Here is a 16,643-nt window from a genome sequence, read left to right on the forward strand (position 1 = left end):
TTTATCTAGGGAGGTTGAAGGAAGAAATTTTACAGATATACACATTTTTTATAATTCATATTTATGGTATACAAATATCATATCTTGTATATTCAAAACAACGAGAATCATTTTTTTTTCATTTTGAGACCCTTTTAATAATGGATATCTAATAGATAGTTGTCTCATTGGCAATCATACCACATCTCTATGTATGGCCCCACAAATAAGTTGTCAGGGCCATATAGTTTTACCCTTATCCATCATTACATCATTGCGTCATTCTGTCATTCTGCAACAAACCATTATATGGACTTTTTTCTAAACGCCTTCAGATATTGGGCTGATTTTTGGTATGTGAGTTAACCACAATTAGTTACAGATCAAATTTAAGTTTCGTTTTGTTCGGCTAATTTTTGGTAAAGTTACAGCTATAGATTTTGATAAGTTGTTGAAAATCACAGTTATACCGACTTTTTTTTCTAAACGCCTACAGATATTAGGCTGATATTTGGTATGTGAGTTAATCATGATGAGTTACAGATCTAATTCTGCTTTGCTAATGTTTGCCAAAATAAGATAAATTGTTGAAAATGACAGTAATACAGACTTTTTTCTATACACCTTCAGATTTTACACTTATTTTTGATAAATATGTGAGACTACTATGATGAGTTACAAATCAAGTTCTGACCGACATGTATGCCTTTTAATGATTCTATACACCTAACATAGTTGTTCTAATACCAAGAAATGGGAAATAAAAAAATAAAAAAAATACATTATTTTTAGCAGTCACTTAACCATTAAAATGAGACCAAGGACAACAGACATATACCAGACAGAAACATCAGAGCATAGAGCATCATAGTACAATATATCACCTTCCTTTAAAATTCTAAGTTTAATTGTGATTGTAAAAAAATAACTTCCTGTTACTGAAAAATTGTACAAATAAATCATACATTGTCTGACAATGTATAATTTTGTATTACATGTATCATCTAATCCAAAGACAATAAAGATTGATTAATAACATTTAATTTTGACCACACACTGCATTATCCATTGTTTTGTTTCCTACCCGTTACAATTTTCATTTGATTATTTGGTAATTGAAGACTAAAATATCTAATGGATAGAACATACATAAAAACTTTTTCTTCTGTTCTATTGAAAGATCATGGAAGACATCCCAGAAAATTTTGATTGTTGGATGATATCTATGGTACTCGCCTTTATATTCTGTATTCTGAAAAAAATCAAATAACAAAGATTTGAATTAAAAATATCTGAAAGCCAAATTTGTAAAAATTCCAGTCCCGATAAGAAAATGTGTACCAGTGCTGCTGAAAGCTAGATTAATGTTATGTGGACTTTTAAAACAAAAGTAAAATCACAAAAATACTGAACTCCGAGGAAAATTCAAAACAGAATGTCCCTAATCAAATGGCAAAATCAAATAATAAAACACACCAAACGAATGGACAACAACTGTCATATTCCTGACTTAGTACAGGCATTTTCAAATGTAGAAAATGGTGGATTGAACCTGGTTTTAAAGCACTAAACCTCTCACTTGTATGACAGTCACATCAAATTCCTTTTTTTTTACAATGATGAATCCATATCTTCCAAAATTAAACAGAAAGGAGAACTTTTTTACGCTTTCATAAAACATCACTAGGGGCTGAAAATGGGTAGAAATTTTATGATCAATTTTATTCAAAATAGTTCTTCTTTGATAAACTAAGCTTCAATTAAGATTAAGATATGTTGTTTTCCATCAGGTTTTATTGTACAACTGTTAACACTGTTTGAAAGAAGTTATTGACCAAGAGAGGGTTCCATTACAGTGACTTGACTGTTAGTGTTGCTCTGCAACTATTGTACCTTATTCAAAATTTTGACCAAATTACAATTTGTTTTATTAAACCAAATTGTTCAACTGGTCAGAATTTTGAACAAATTGTTCAGTCAAAATGTGAACGTGTAAGGTGATAAAATGAAACATACTTACAATCCTAAATGATTTTTGTCCACTTTATTGTTTTTGTGACATAATAAGTCTATCACTTTGTATAGGTATATTATAGTCATTACCATACTGAAGGTGAACTGTTATTATTTTGAATTGCTATAAATATGTTCAAACTAAGCTTTCATATAGTTTTTCTTTCTAAAAGTATTCTATATTCGTAAGAATCAGATATCATTTCAAATAAAACATCATATAATCAGTAAAATATGTGTGAAATAACAATACATTATTGATAAGTTTACATGGGGAAGTAACCTAAAACATTTTTCTTTTGAATATAAACTTTTGGGAAAAAAAAATGATTATCTCCCCATGGAAACTTCCTACAATAAAAGAGCTGAAGAGCTCTGAGGGAAAAGACGGCCATTGTTTCAATTTTTAGGGGGGTATCTTTTGATAGTCTACAAACAAAGAATGAGCAAAAAAACAACTAGAACATATAGAAAGGCTAACAATAATGAAACTAATTGTTGTTTATTGTTATTTCATTTCCTTAGTCAAGAATTCATCATACAGACAATTTGGACCAATGAGATCTGCACCTTCTAAATCAAAACATTTGATTAAAGTTGGGAGTTAATTATCTAAAATTCAATTGAATTTAACAACTACTACAATATATTTTAGAATTTTAATTATGTACAACTGAACGGCAGGCTAAGACCATTCTCAATTTTTTGTGACAGTATTCTCAAGAAAGTGAGGACTGAAAAATCTATTCAGTTTTAATTTTCCATTGATAAAGTTCCCAGTTACAACTCTCATCACAGGGATACATGTACTTATAAAATCAAATATGATTGATATAAGCTGTGTGAAGTTTGTTTCCAGATCCCATATTTTGATATATCTGTAAAATTCATGAATAAATAGCTTTAAACTACAAAAAGCAATATTTAAAAAAAAAATGAAAAAAAAAAATGACCTCTACAATAATTATGTTGGTACGCAAAATTATTTTTTAATTGATGACTACTTATCATATATATACTTTATGTGACATTTTTAGTGTTCAGATACATTAACTTTCATTTTAGTGGGTAATTACTCATCAATTGAGGTGCTCCTTAATTGGAGAAAGATTCTAAAAACATAACTTTACAGAAAGAATGAAAACTGTAGTTGCTCTCCCCAATCTCAATAGGTATAAACTACAAAAAGCAACATTTATTTTTTTTTATTTTAATTTTTAACCATTTCAATAATTATGTTGGTACACAATTTTTTTTTATATAGAAGACTACTTATCATATACTAAATGTCACATTTTAAGTGTTCAGAAACATTTATTTTGATTTTAGTATATAATTACTCATCAATGGAGGTGCTCCTGGATTGGAGGAAGATTCTAAAAACAGAACTTTACAGAAACAATGACAACTGTCGTTTCTCTCCCCAATCTCATGTATCCCCATTGACATTGTTTACCGCGAAAGTTGACCTAAAAATTATCTGATTATAGCCTCAGATTAAAGCATTGCATGTTGGTGTGTGAATGATCTACACTTCATCAAACATCATTAGGTTTACATTTAACAAATACGGATTTTAAATTAGTATACAAATACTGTGACTGTTTTTTATAATGAATAAAGGATATCCCTGTGTGGCATTCCAACAATGACGTCACTAGGTTAGATATATTTAGAATATTTCGTAATACTGATTTTTCCGGACTGTAAAAGAAACGTATATAGTGTAAGGGAAAGCTCAATATACAATATTTTCACGAGAAGCAGAAGGGAAATGTGTAAAAAATGTATTTAAAGTCAATCTGTTCTCCTTGTCGTCAATTTCACTATGACATTTTGAGGGGGTTTCCAAACTATCGAAACGAAATGATTGACATGAGGGAATGATACTGTGGCCAACCCCATTAGGGAATTGACGGTTTGAAGCCGTCTTTCCCCAAAAATATTGTAATTTTACACATATTTTACTGAATATGAAATCTTTTAATTCACAAAATGTCTGATTCTTTTATATATAAAATACTTTTCGAAAGAAAAATTATATGACAGCTTAGTTTGGACAATTTTATAGCAATTCAAAATAACAACAGTTCACCTTTAGCATGGTAATGACTATACTATATCTATACAAACTGAGGGACATATATTGTCACAAAATCATAAAAGTGGAGGTCTTATAGAATTGTAAGTATGTTTTATTTTATCACCTTGCACTTTCATTACTTGGCTGTGGTTTTCTGCAGCAGTCGGTTCAATTTTCTGACCAGTTTAACAATTTGATTTAAAAAAACAAAATTGCAATTTGGTCAGAATTTTGAATAAGATGCAATTGGTGGAGAGCAACACTACCAGTCAAGTCACAGTAATAAACTTCTTCATTTAGAAACTGCTATGAATATTACATATATATTCCTCTAAAAGTTGGTAAGGAGGGGCCGCTAATGCAACTGACAACTACTTACCTTTTCTAATATATGGAAGTCATAATTTTCATTGCCTATGACCATCGATTGTAGTTCTAATGGATGAAATAATTCCTGTAAAAACAAAAATTATCAATGACTGAGGCAAACAAGCATATACAACATTTGAGTGTAATCTTTTTTTACCATAACCACTTTGTTGAAACTTAATTTTGCCCTTTTTTATTGGTAAGAGGTGAACTATATACCCTAGAATCATTTTTAGTTTTCACCAGCTTTATTTTTACTCCATTCCTCAAGACAGAATTTTCAAATATGTGATCAAATGTCCAAGTGAGGCATGCACCATTTAACTCTTTTGGGGTGGGAACAGAATTGGCTTGTTTAGTATGCATTATAGATGTGCATATATATGTCTCCTTATTTATGGGTCTATAGTTTGGGCCCGGTGTTCAACAAGTGGTAATACCAACTAGAGCCTGTGTCGCTCATCTTGGTCTATGTGCATATTAAACAAAGGACACAATTGGGTTTTGGTGATGGTGATGTGTTTGAAGATCTTACTTTACTGAACATGTTTGCTGCTCACAATTATCTTAATAAAAGGTGAAAATAATTTCAAATTACTTAGTGTAATCATACTTTATATATATTTAGTTAATAGTTCCAAATGTTTTTTCTTTCATTTCTCACAACCAAATATAGATCTACAACTTATCTATCAATGTCAACACAATGTAATGTAATGAAATAAAATATATCCTAAAATAACAAGAGTGCACACGCTGAAATGTCTCGCCTTCTATACTAATCATTGATATTATGTTGATAGTCCTAAGTATAAAGCTTAGTTTTATTACAACTGTCTCATAAACTTAACATTAACCAAGATAACTAAACAAAGACCAATGAACCTTGAAAATGAGGTCAAGGTCAGATGAACCATGCCAGGCAGACATGTACAGCTAACAATATATATAGTTGACCCATTACTTATAGTTTAAAAAAAAATTAGACCAAAACACAAAAACTTAACACTGTGCAATGAACCGTGAAAATGAGGTCACCGTCAAATAAAACCTGCGCGACTGACATAAAGATCATAAAATATTTCCATACACCAAATATAGTTGACCTATGGCATACAGTATTAGATAAAAAGACCAAAACTCAAAAACTTAACTTTGACCACTGAACCATGAAAATGAGGTCAAGGTCAGATGACATCTGCCCGCTAGACATGAACACCTTACCATCATTCCATACAACAAATATAGTAGACCTATTGCATATAGTATGAGAAAAACAGACCAAAACACAAAAACTTAATTATAACCACTGAACCATGAACATGAGGTCAAGGTCAGATGACACCTGCCAGTTGGACATGTACACCTAACAGTACTTCCATACACCGAATATACTAGCCCTATTGCTTATAGTATCTGAGATATGGACTTGACCACCAAAACTTAACCTTGATCACTGATCCATGAAATGAGGTCGAGGTCAAGTGAAAACTGTCTGACAGACATGAGGACCTTGCAAGGTACGCACATACCAAATATATTTATCCTATTACTTATAATAAGAGAGAATTCAACATTACAAAAAATTTGAACTTTTTTTTCAAGTGGTCACTGAACCATGAAAATGAGGTCAAGGACATTTGACATGTGATTGACGGAAACTTCATAACATGAAGCATCTATATACAAAGTATGAAGCATCCAGGTCTTCCACCTTCTGAAATATAAAGCTTTTAAGAAGTGAGCTAACACCGCCGCCGCCGCCGTAGCCGCCGCCGCCGCCGGATCACTATCCCTATGTCGAGCTTTCTGCAACAAAAGTTGCAGGCTCGACAAAAATAGATTATTATCTAATAAAAGGAGTTCACTTCATTAAAGAAAATATATATATATATATTTTGGTTAATGAGTTTATACAGAATAACAAACAAACCTACCATAAAATTCTTCAAACAATTTACCAAAGTAAAGAAAAAAAATAATCCAAAATGTTATTTATCATTAATACAATGTTGTTATTTTTTTTAAATGAGCTATTTCCCTATGTACAGTTTTGAATTAATTGAGGTCTTGGGAAAGGGCTATAACTCAACAATGAGAAAAGTTAAAATCGTGAAAATTGAACTTGACCTTCATTAAGTCACCACATATTTATATTTTGAAAAAAAATCTTCAAAAGCATTTTCATATAAATGAACAGACACTGTTTGGCAGCAACCCTCATGTAAACCCGCCCGCAGGCCTGCCCGCCCAACCGCATATAATCAATAATCAATAATTTACTACAAAAATCTGGTTGATAATATATAACCAGTATGTATTTCATAATAACATATCCACATGTCAATATAAAAATAAGGAGATGTGGTGATATTTTATCTCTAATTATCCTCTATCAACAGTTAAATCTTATGCCTCGATCACACGGATATTTAATTCGAATTGAATTCGAGTCGATTCTTCTTTGATCAATACTCGATAATTACGTCAAATTTTCTTGCTCTCCTCTGAAATTACCATTGTGATTTCTTGTAAAAGGTGACCATGCCTGACACATCAAAAACAAAAAAGAACACATTATTTTTGAAGATCTCTCGAAAAGAAGGATGAAATGTGTCTGTATATCGTCTAAAATTCATTAGAGAAACAGATCCCACCACTATATCTCGTGAAATACCATAATATTTTATCCATTTTCAAAATTTAATTTTGAAATGTTCAAAACGCTCAAGGAATCTAGCTAGCAATTTTAATGTGAAAATGTGACTCTTTCGTGTTCATAAATATCGTATCACACTTGATGCAGTGGTAGAATCTATATTCATTGGCTAAATCATTGTTTGTCAACTGTGATAACTTACCAGAACTTTGCTATCACAGACCTTAAGGAAACCATCACTAAATGCAGTATATTGTTTTTCTATTGATCCATTAAAAATGTAACTGATGTACAAATCTAAGTATTCTTTTCTGAAACAAAATGGAAAAGGTAATGGATGAAGTATAGTTATTCTTCCTTTCAGATCCAATAGACCACTTTCGATTTCATCCGTCACCGTAAAAAACTCGTCAATTATACGCGCCTTTATGACGTCATTTACCATATAGAGGGGGTCGCCTGTACCCCTGCACTATTTACGTTCATCAAGCGTCTTAGTGATCGTCATTGTGCAGGATAAACTAGAAATAATGGTTGTTCTGTAGGTACTTAATGACAATTCCCTAATGACAGCAATGCTGATTGTCAATTTTGAGAATTCAATTTGCCGAATAATTCGTACAATATAGAATTATAGTTTTCCAACCACTCGCTCAACATTGGAATGGAAGTGACGTCGCCCCTAAACGCACAAATGATGTTCACTAAAACCAGAGTTTTTGACGGAAATGCATCGAACTCGAAAGTTGTCTATTTGGAAGCAACAAATGCATAAAGGGTTATTTTCATTTTCTTTTCAAAGTATTAATTCATTGAATTGTTTTAAATTTTTAAAGTGGTACACATATGTATATTGCTCATGTATGATACCTTTTATATAATTTTGAAAACCAAAAGTCTTTTGTTTTGTATGTGATATATTACTGACAAAAACTTATATCTATATTAAAAGGCAAAAGGTGTTCAGTCCACAGTTACATCTGAAAAGGAAAGTCAAGTACATATTAATTTATGTGTCTAAAACAATAGTATCCAAAGTGGATTAAAATGTCTTTTAGTGTCATATGCTTTCATTCATCTGTGAGGAAAAAGCACGGGCACTCGTTTTTCCTCCTATTTACCTTTATATAACACGGATGATTCCGACAACAAAAGTAGGCGTGTTATACACCATTGTGAAGATAAATCAATTTAGATTTACGAAATAACAAGTTTTAGTGGGGTTGACAGCCGAGAAATCGGCATACAACAGAATTTCGTCACCGCCTGACATTTTTTTAAATCGCGAGTTAAGTACCTTGTGTTATATAAAGGTATGTAGGAAAATAGGAAAAAAAATATTCTGAGACGAGTGCCTGTGGGAAAAAGTAAAATAAAAATATACCAAACTCTCAACAATTTTCAAAATGGAAAGTCTGCAGTCAAATGGCAAAATCAAAAGCTCATATAAAGAATGGATAACAACTGTCATATTTTTGACTTGGTACAGGCATTTCTTCTGAGATAAAGGACTGATACATTGTATATGTGTTTATCAAAAGTACCCTGCTTATATATTTGATATTCCAGACGTGCGTTTCGTCTTCACAAGACTTTATCAGTTATGCCAGTGTCACACATTGGTGCATAGGCCGACGTGCACCAGATGTACAGAGAAATTTAACTAAATTCACTTAAGAGGAACGCTAAGCAATCATTAAATGCACGTTGTATAAGTTTAAACTACATTGTGAAATGCTAAGGTATATGCTTCCAGAACAATTTAAGACCAGGAAATTTTTAAGTAACATAAAAATTTTCATTTAGCTCTAGCATTTTTCAAATGTATACCTGTTCGCTACATACATGTAAAACATACGTAACAAGCACATGGGAAAATGTTATAGATAAGTTTGGGACACGTTAAGAGCATGTTGTTTTCGCCTCAAGATCGTACAACCTTTTTTTTACTTGGACGTATGCAGTAAAGCCCCCTTATCATTATTTGAATAAATGTTCAAGTTGTGACCATTTGAAATTGTTTTTAAACAATTTTCTAATAGACTTCTATGTTCTATTTTAAGTCATATCGGCCATGTTTGTTGGATGGCAGAGTCATTGGACACATTTTCAATCAAAATACCCTACTAAAAATTGTGAGATCTTAACCTGATGAACTTTTCGACCCCATGTTATAATTGCTCTAAATGCTTTAGTTTTGGAGATATATGAGCAAAATACTGCATTTTAACCTCATTTTCTATTTTTATCCATGTCGGCCATGGTCGCAGGCAAGGTTGTATCTGGTTTTAATTTGTCTAAGTAGTTTCAGAGGAAAATTCTTTATAATAAGATTACAAAAAAATAAAAATAGATGCTCCGCAGGGTGCAGCTTTATACGACCCTGAACAGTTGGGGCAAGTATGGACACAACATTCAAGCTAATGATACAGCTCTGAATTCGGATTGCGATAAAAATTTTGACAAATAAATACGAGTTTCTGACACAAAACAAATGTCAAGATCTTACAAATCTATTGCGCAATATTGTGCAATTAAAGATTTCTTCTTTTAACTTGTCAAAAATTTGGAATTTGAGAAATTTGAAGAAAAAAAAATGAAAACACCTACCCTCCCACTTTTTTGTCAATTAGCTCATAACCTGACATTTCTTTTTACATAATACTAGAACACATCCGTGATATCGCGGGTCCGTGACTGATATATAACTATGCGTATGCCTTATTTTAGTATTGGTATTGTCATCTGATAAAGTCATGCCGATTATAACATGTATAAGGTGCACATTTTTCTCTGCTTTCAAAATCTTTCTGTTTGAACCCGTCGACCTGGAACCTATCAATTATTGGTAATATTAATAATTTGGAAAACAAAAGGACCTGGAATGGAGTATTTTTTACTCAACAGTATACAGCAAAATTCTAAATACACTGTTTGGTGGTGCGCCTGTCAGATGCGGAACGTACAGATAAGGTAATAGGTAACAGGTGAATATACTATTGGTATCGGTGTCGGACTCGATCCGGAACTTCTTCATTATTGGCAATATTAATTACGTGGAAAACAAACGGGCCTAGAGTGGTGCAATTTTTAATTAACACCATTGTACTATATTAGTTATATATAAAGTTGAATTCTTTGATTCATCGTTTTTACGTGATGACGGCTGACAAATTGGACCTCGTAATTTTAGTATTATAGATACAAGTAGTGTAAGGGAGGTAAATCCGAACATACCCAACATTGTATGTTAAATGTTTTAGAATTACCCCCCTTACACTGGTTTAAATTGTCTCAATTGTCCATTGACCAGAAATACCTAGTTTCTCCCCTTTTTTGCCCCTAATTCCAAAATATTTTGAGCCATAACCCCCTTAAGGTAATACTAGCCAACCCTTCATGGTATGGAAACTTGTGGTTTTATTTCAGAGAGCTTCATACACTAAAACATAAGTTATTGTCTGATAACTACAAAAATGATTATTTTGGGCCCCCTTTTTTGCCCCTAATTTCTTAACTATCGGGACCATAACCCCCAAAATCAATCCAAAACCTTCCTTTAGTGGTATTGAACCTTCTGGTAAATTTATAGAGATCCATACACTTAAACACAAGTTATTGTCTGTAAAGTAGAAAAATGCTAATACATAACTTTTTGTCCTGAAACTAGATAAATGCTGAGTTTGGCCCCTTGGGCCTCTAATTCATAAACCTTTGGGACCATACCCCCCAAAATCAATCCCAAACTTCATTTTGAATTTATAAACATTGTGTTAAAATTTTATTGATTTCTTTTTACTTATTCAAAAGTAATTATCCTGAAAAACTCCGTCTTCGGACGACGCTGACGCTGACAACGACAACAGCACAGACGACGACGTGATACCAATATACGACAAATTTTTTATAATTTTTGCGGTCGTATAAAAAATGTTAAAAATTGACTATAACTCCTTTGAGGGGGCAATTGACAATTTTGGTCATGTTGACTTGTTTGTAGATCTTACCTTAGTTTGCTTAACATTGTTGCTGCTTACAGTTTATTATGGAACGCCATGATTGCCTTATGTTAATGATCAGCATTATATGCAGTGGTCACAACATTATATGCAGTGCTCACAACATTATATGAAGTGCTCACAACATTATACGCAGTGGTCCAAACATTATATGCAGTGGTCACAACATTATATGAAGTGCTCACGACATTATATGAAGTGCTCACAACATTATTTTTTTTGTTGATGAAGGTGATGATCGGTGATGGTGATGATGATGTTTGATGTATGATGAGATTGATGTATGATGAGATGGTAGGAATTCAGATTCAGTTAACCTTTGTTTTTTAGTGGAAAATTACAGAATCCATAATTGTTAATGCCCACGAACAAGTTTAAACAGTTATTAAAGTCATGTTATCATTAAGGCAGTATACAATATTTAAAACTGATTGAAATAAGGAAATTAAGAAGTATGGTCAATTTACCACAAATTTATTCCACACCAGGGCAATTTAAACTTATTTTGATTATCATTTTCATCATATTCACAACTTAATATGTATATACTTTAAGTGTTTAATAAATTTCTTTGCCGAACGCAGATGGATACGACCACAGAGGTCCAACCCTGAACCGTTGGGACAAAAATGGACACACTTTTCACGCTTGATACCGGTCTGAATTTGGAATGTAATTAAATATTTGACACATAATAGGTTTCTGAAACAGAATAACTGTAGTCAAAGAACTTAAAATTGATTATATAATTTGAATTTATAATTATTTTTTTTGCACAACGCTGTTGCGAATTGCCCCAACCCCTCCAAAAATTAAAAAAATACACCTCTTTTTTTTGTTGATTTTGTGCAATACACTATGCTGTTGCATATTGGCCCCAACCCGAAAAAGAAAAGAAATATGTATCCCCCACTCTTTTTGCAAAACATTTTTTATATATGAAGAAATTTTTTTTTTAATTTCTGAAATCTGATGAGATTTTTTTTTCTTTACACATAATTTTAAAGCAGTGTAAGGGAGGCAATCAAACATTTTTGGATTACCTCAATATATTTGGATTACCTCAATATATTTGGATTACCTTCCTTACACTGGTTTCAAATTGTCTTAATTGTCCATTAACCAAGAAACCCTTGTTTTCCCCTCTTTTTTGCCTCTAATTCCTAAACGTTTTGAGCCATAACACCTCCCCCTTCATCCACCTTTTCAAGCAAATTATAACCATCCCTTTATGGTATAGAAACTTGTAGTATTATTTCGGAGAGATTTAAACACTGAAGGACTGGAAACTAATAAAATGTTTATCTGGACCCTATTTTTGGCCCCTAATTCCTTGAGGCTGAGACCATAACCCCCAAATCAATCCCAAACTTTCTTTAGTGGTTATAAACCTTGTGTTAAAGATTAATTGATTACAAAAGTTATTACCCGGAAACTATCTGTCTTCGTTGACGCCGATAATTTTATATTTTTTTTGCAGTCCTATTAAAACATATAGATTTATAAACATATATAATTGTGCATTTCTGATCATTTAACTCTAAATATATATCTTCAGATTACTCGGGACTGCAATTAAGATATGTTATGACCAAGTATTTTTTTCAAGGAGAACCAAATACCTGTCAGAAGTATACTGTTCATTGCATTTTTAAATATTTTTTTTTTATTAATAATGGTCAGCGATGTTATTCGAAATAGAATTTTACTTAAACATTTACGATTTTCAATCTTATTTTAAAAAGGCATGGCACAGCAATGTTTAGTGCAAAATAACTAGTTTGTGAATTTAAATCCTTTTAGATATTTAATTCGGACTACCGGTATGCTATACATAAAAGTCAAATTAGTTTCGACAATTTTCCAATTTTCACCCCGTGAGTGATCCATATACAGGAGAAAGGAGCCCCACTGAAACAATCAAGATCCATCGTCAAAAGTAAACTTTCCAGATAACAAAAAATATTCAGATATGAAATTTTCAACCTCTTTCATTGATTCTTACATGGGATATGGAAAAAAATTGTTAGCAAAAATAACAGAAATCCCCAGACTATAGACAAGCTTGTATGTGAGAAGAATAAGAACGCCAATAACAACACCGAGAAGACTTCACAGTAAAACAAACACCAGTAGTCAGCACTTCGGTGTTGACATGAATATCAATTATGTGGTCATTATTTTTTTTTTTTATAAATTTCCCGTTTACAAAACTTTGCATTTATCGAAAAACTAAGGATTTTCTTATCCCAGTAATAGATAACCTTAGCCGTATTTGATACAACTTTTTCGAATTTGAATCCTCAATGCTCTTTAACTTCGCACTAATTTGGCTTGATAAATATTTTAATAATAGCGTCACTGATGAGTCTTGTGTAGACGAAACGCGCGTCTGTCGTACTAAGTTATAATCCTGGTACCTTTGATAACTATTAACTAGAAGTTCTCCATTAATATAATTATATGCAATTATATATTGACATAATAACGAGTATCGTTTTTTTGTGCTTCTGTTACAAAAATTTTGTGGGGACCTTCAATTAAATCAAAGAATTGCTCAGTAACAAATAGCATTCTTCTTTTATGTGTTGTTGCTATCATCTGGACCTTAACACAAATTTGAATCTTTTTTCAAGGTCAATTGTTATCAAAGAAGTGCGATCTAAAAGATATCATTCTTCTATGACTTGTAGTTGTTTAGATTTTGTATCTTAATGTATTTTAACCAGAATTAATTTAGGTCAATATGACTCTTTTTTCATGGACAATCGTTACTATCCAATAAAGTAAATCATTCTTTTTTACTCACAATCTTTAAACCTAAATGCAAAACTTAGATGTACGATTTTTTTTTATTTGTTGTTAGTGGCTTTGAACTAGCTGTCAGTAACTGCGAGTACTCTCATATCAGTACTTAGTGTCTTTTTGTTGTTGGGATATACAAGTACCCAGCCACGTCCATTCTGTTTTTTGTTAGATGTATTAATTTATATTTGTATCCATCAGATGAGTTAAGCCTTATTCAACTGATTTTCATAGTTTGTTCTATGACCTTGTTCTGTTACACCACTGTCCCAGGTTAGAAGGAGGGTAGGGATCCCGCTAACATGTTAAAACCTGCCAAATTCTGTATATATGTGTCTGTTCCAAGTCCGGAGCCTGTATTTCAGTGGTTGTCGTTTGTTAATGTGTTACATATTCGTTTTTCGTTCGTTTATTTGTTAAATTAGGCCGTTATTTTTCTCGTTTGGAATGTATTACGTTTATCATTTCAGGGCCTTCTATAGCTGACTATGCGGTATGGGCTTTGCTCATTGTTGAAGGCCGTACTGTGGCCTAAAGTTGTTAATTTTTGTGTCAATTGGTCACTTGTGGAAAGTTGTTTCATTGGCAAGCATACCACTTTTTTCATATATTAACCGTGCAGGCTGACGAACAAACGTAGTAAACGTTTTATTAACCCCTATAAACTCAGTTTTCATAAGAGATGAAAATGTAAAACTGGGTCTTGAAAGGGTACATTTTTCTTATGAAAGTTTATATCTCTATATAAAACTGCTGGTCATATTTAGAAGACAAACTGCTTGGCGTGCTAAAAAGCTTGTAAAAAATTTAAAATAATTGATGTAACGTTATGTTTAACACCTACAATGAAATGCTTTAAACTGCATTTTCCATATCTGTTAGATACTTATTCATGTAAAAATGCCAAATTCTGAAAATCGATGCCAATAATGACTCTATCATGACATATAGAAGGTAGCGTAATATGGCACTTAGTTGTTACAGAAAGCTGACTATTTTATTTAAAAGGTAGTTAAGCTTTTTAAAACTGAGTACTGACTATTAGTCCGGCGGCTACAAGTATATTTCAGACCAATTGTGCACATCCTGCTACAAGCATGAAATTTGGCATAGACCTTCCTCAGCTATTACTCTTTTATTTCAGATAGGGAGGCATTTAAAAAAAAATGTCTCACTTCCGGTAAAAACTTAAATGGCGGACTCCATACTTAAATCAGCTAATATCAAAGGCTAGTATTTGAAAAGGTGTTATTATCATGCTACAACCATAATATTTGGTACAAATCTTTGTTTTGTACTACTATTGGATATATTATATTGTTTAGATGTCTACAAAAGTCCTACTTCCAGTAAATTTCCACATGGCGGACATTGTACTAAAATAAGCAAATTGTTTTAGGGAGGGTAATTGAAATGTGTTTAAATGTATTGCTACTATCATTACATTGTGCAGGAACCTTTCATTGGTGCTTCTAATGAATACAATGTATAAGATATCTGTCTTTAAAACCCCTACTACCGGTGATATTCAAAATGGCGGACATAAAAATATCAATTCATTATTTAAATATTCAACTTTTTTTCAAAATGTATAGAAAATGTAGTTTTTTGTGCTGGTCATTAATATTTTGGCTTTAGGTTCTATTCTGTTGTAAATGTTAAAATACAAAGTTGACACTTCCGGTAAAAAATATGGCGTAAATTTCAAAGATGAGTACTCAATCCATATCTTTGATGTAGAGTTTTGGATAGATTGATTAAAAAAAAATCAGTATAATACTTAAACATTTTTAAAATTACTATTATTTGGCCAAAAATACATGTATATGCGCAGTCCCTACCACATGCACACAAAGCAGTGCACTGGAGACCCAATTTTTAACATTAACAACGACCGAGACATCCTTTCTTACATCCACAATGTACAAGCTTTTGACAAAATGATGAGGCCTCAGAAAGAGTTTTTTTTTAAAAGGGATCCTCTTTGTCCCTTCGCCATCCATTAGCGCCTGGACTGGGTAGCATAAGAGCCAATCCAATGCTCGTCCCCCTAAATATCTTCCCTAGTATATTGCACGTTTTAAATGCTGGAAAATAGTAGACCAAGTTGAGGAAATTATAGCCTCAATTGGCCTTCCCTTTTGTGCAAATATTTATTTTTTTGCTTCGTTAACCATGTTAGCCCCATATGATGAGTTTGTGCGATCTTACAGTAAAACCCCGGTAATTTCGGTTGATCAATCATCATTCTTTATGTTAAAGACACATCTTCAAATGCAATTAATGACTCCCACGCAGTCTTTTTTTCTTTCCAAGCAAAGAGAGAACCGTATCACAACCGGTAAAGGCATTGATCACAATAAGTGTGTGTGTGATCACTTATTGCCTAGTACATTTGAAAGACCATTGATAGTATTCCAAAGTGGTTTGCATTCCCAAACACAATCCACAGTTCGTCTACCCCTATGTCACGGAATAGCGAAACAGTAAGGACAGCATCATCAGTATCGACTGTTCGAATCATGACTCGTTTAAGTTCATGTTTCACTGCATCAGACACATGCACCATGATTCTAGTGTCAGCCTCTTAATGTGAACATGGTGCTAAATTTAAAATACATCACGTGGTGGATAAGACTGAAAATCCTGAGCATTTGTTGCTACAACTACCATACTCATCAAAAATTTCATCCACTCTTGTTACAGTTTCAAGGTA

The 16,643-nt window shown here is 32.4% G+C and overlaps 1 protein-coding gene across 4 annotated transcripts in view; it reads right to left on the minus strand.

The window, feature by feature from the left end:
* The window catches only part of LOC143044717 (putative E3 ubiquitin-protein ligase HERC4), a 279,500-nt gene that overhangs the window by 5,973 nt on the left and 256,884 nt on the right, over positions 1 to 16,643 (minus strand). For all 4 annotated transcript variants that reach the window (XM_076216809.1, XM_076216805.1, XM_076216806.1 and 1 more), the window contains 3 exons: positions 7,306 to 7,414; positions 4,455 to 4,529; positions 1,129 to 1,231 (listed from right to left, as the gene is read on the minus strand). In XM_076216809.1, coding sequence (XP_076072924.1) covers positions 1,129 to 1,231; positions 4,455 to 4,529; positions 7,306 to 7,414 — 287 coding nt within the window. The remainder of the gene's footprint in view (positions 1 to 1,128; positions 1,232 to 4,454; positions 4,530 to 7,305; positions 7,415 to 16,643) is intronic.

The sequence above is a fragment of the Mytilus galloprovincialis genome, chromosome 9 (assembly GCF_965363235.1).
Source record: "Mytilus galloprovincialis chromosome 9, xbMytGall1.hap1.1, whole genome shotgun sequence".
Taxonomy (NCBI): Eukaryota; Metazoa; Mollusca; class Bivalvia; order Mytilida; family Mytilidae; genus Mytilus; species Mytilus galloprovincialis.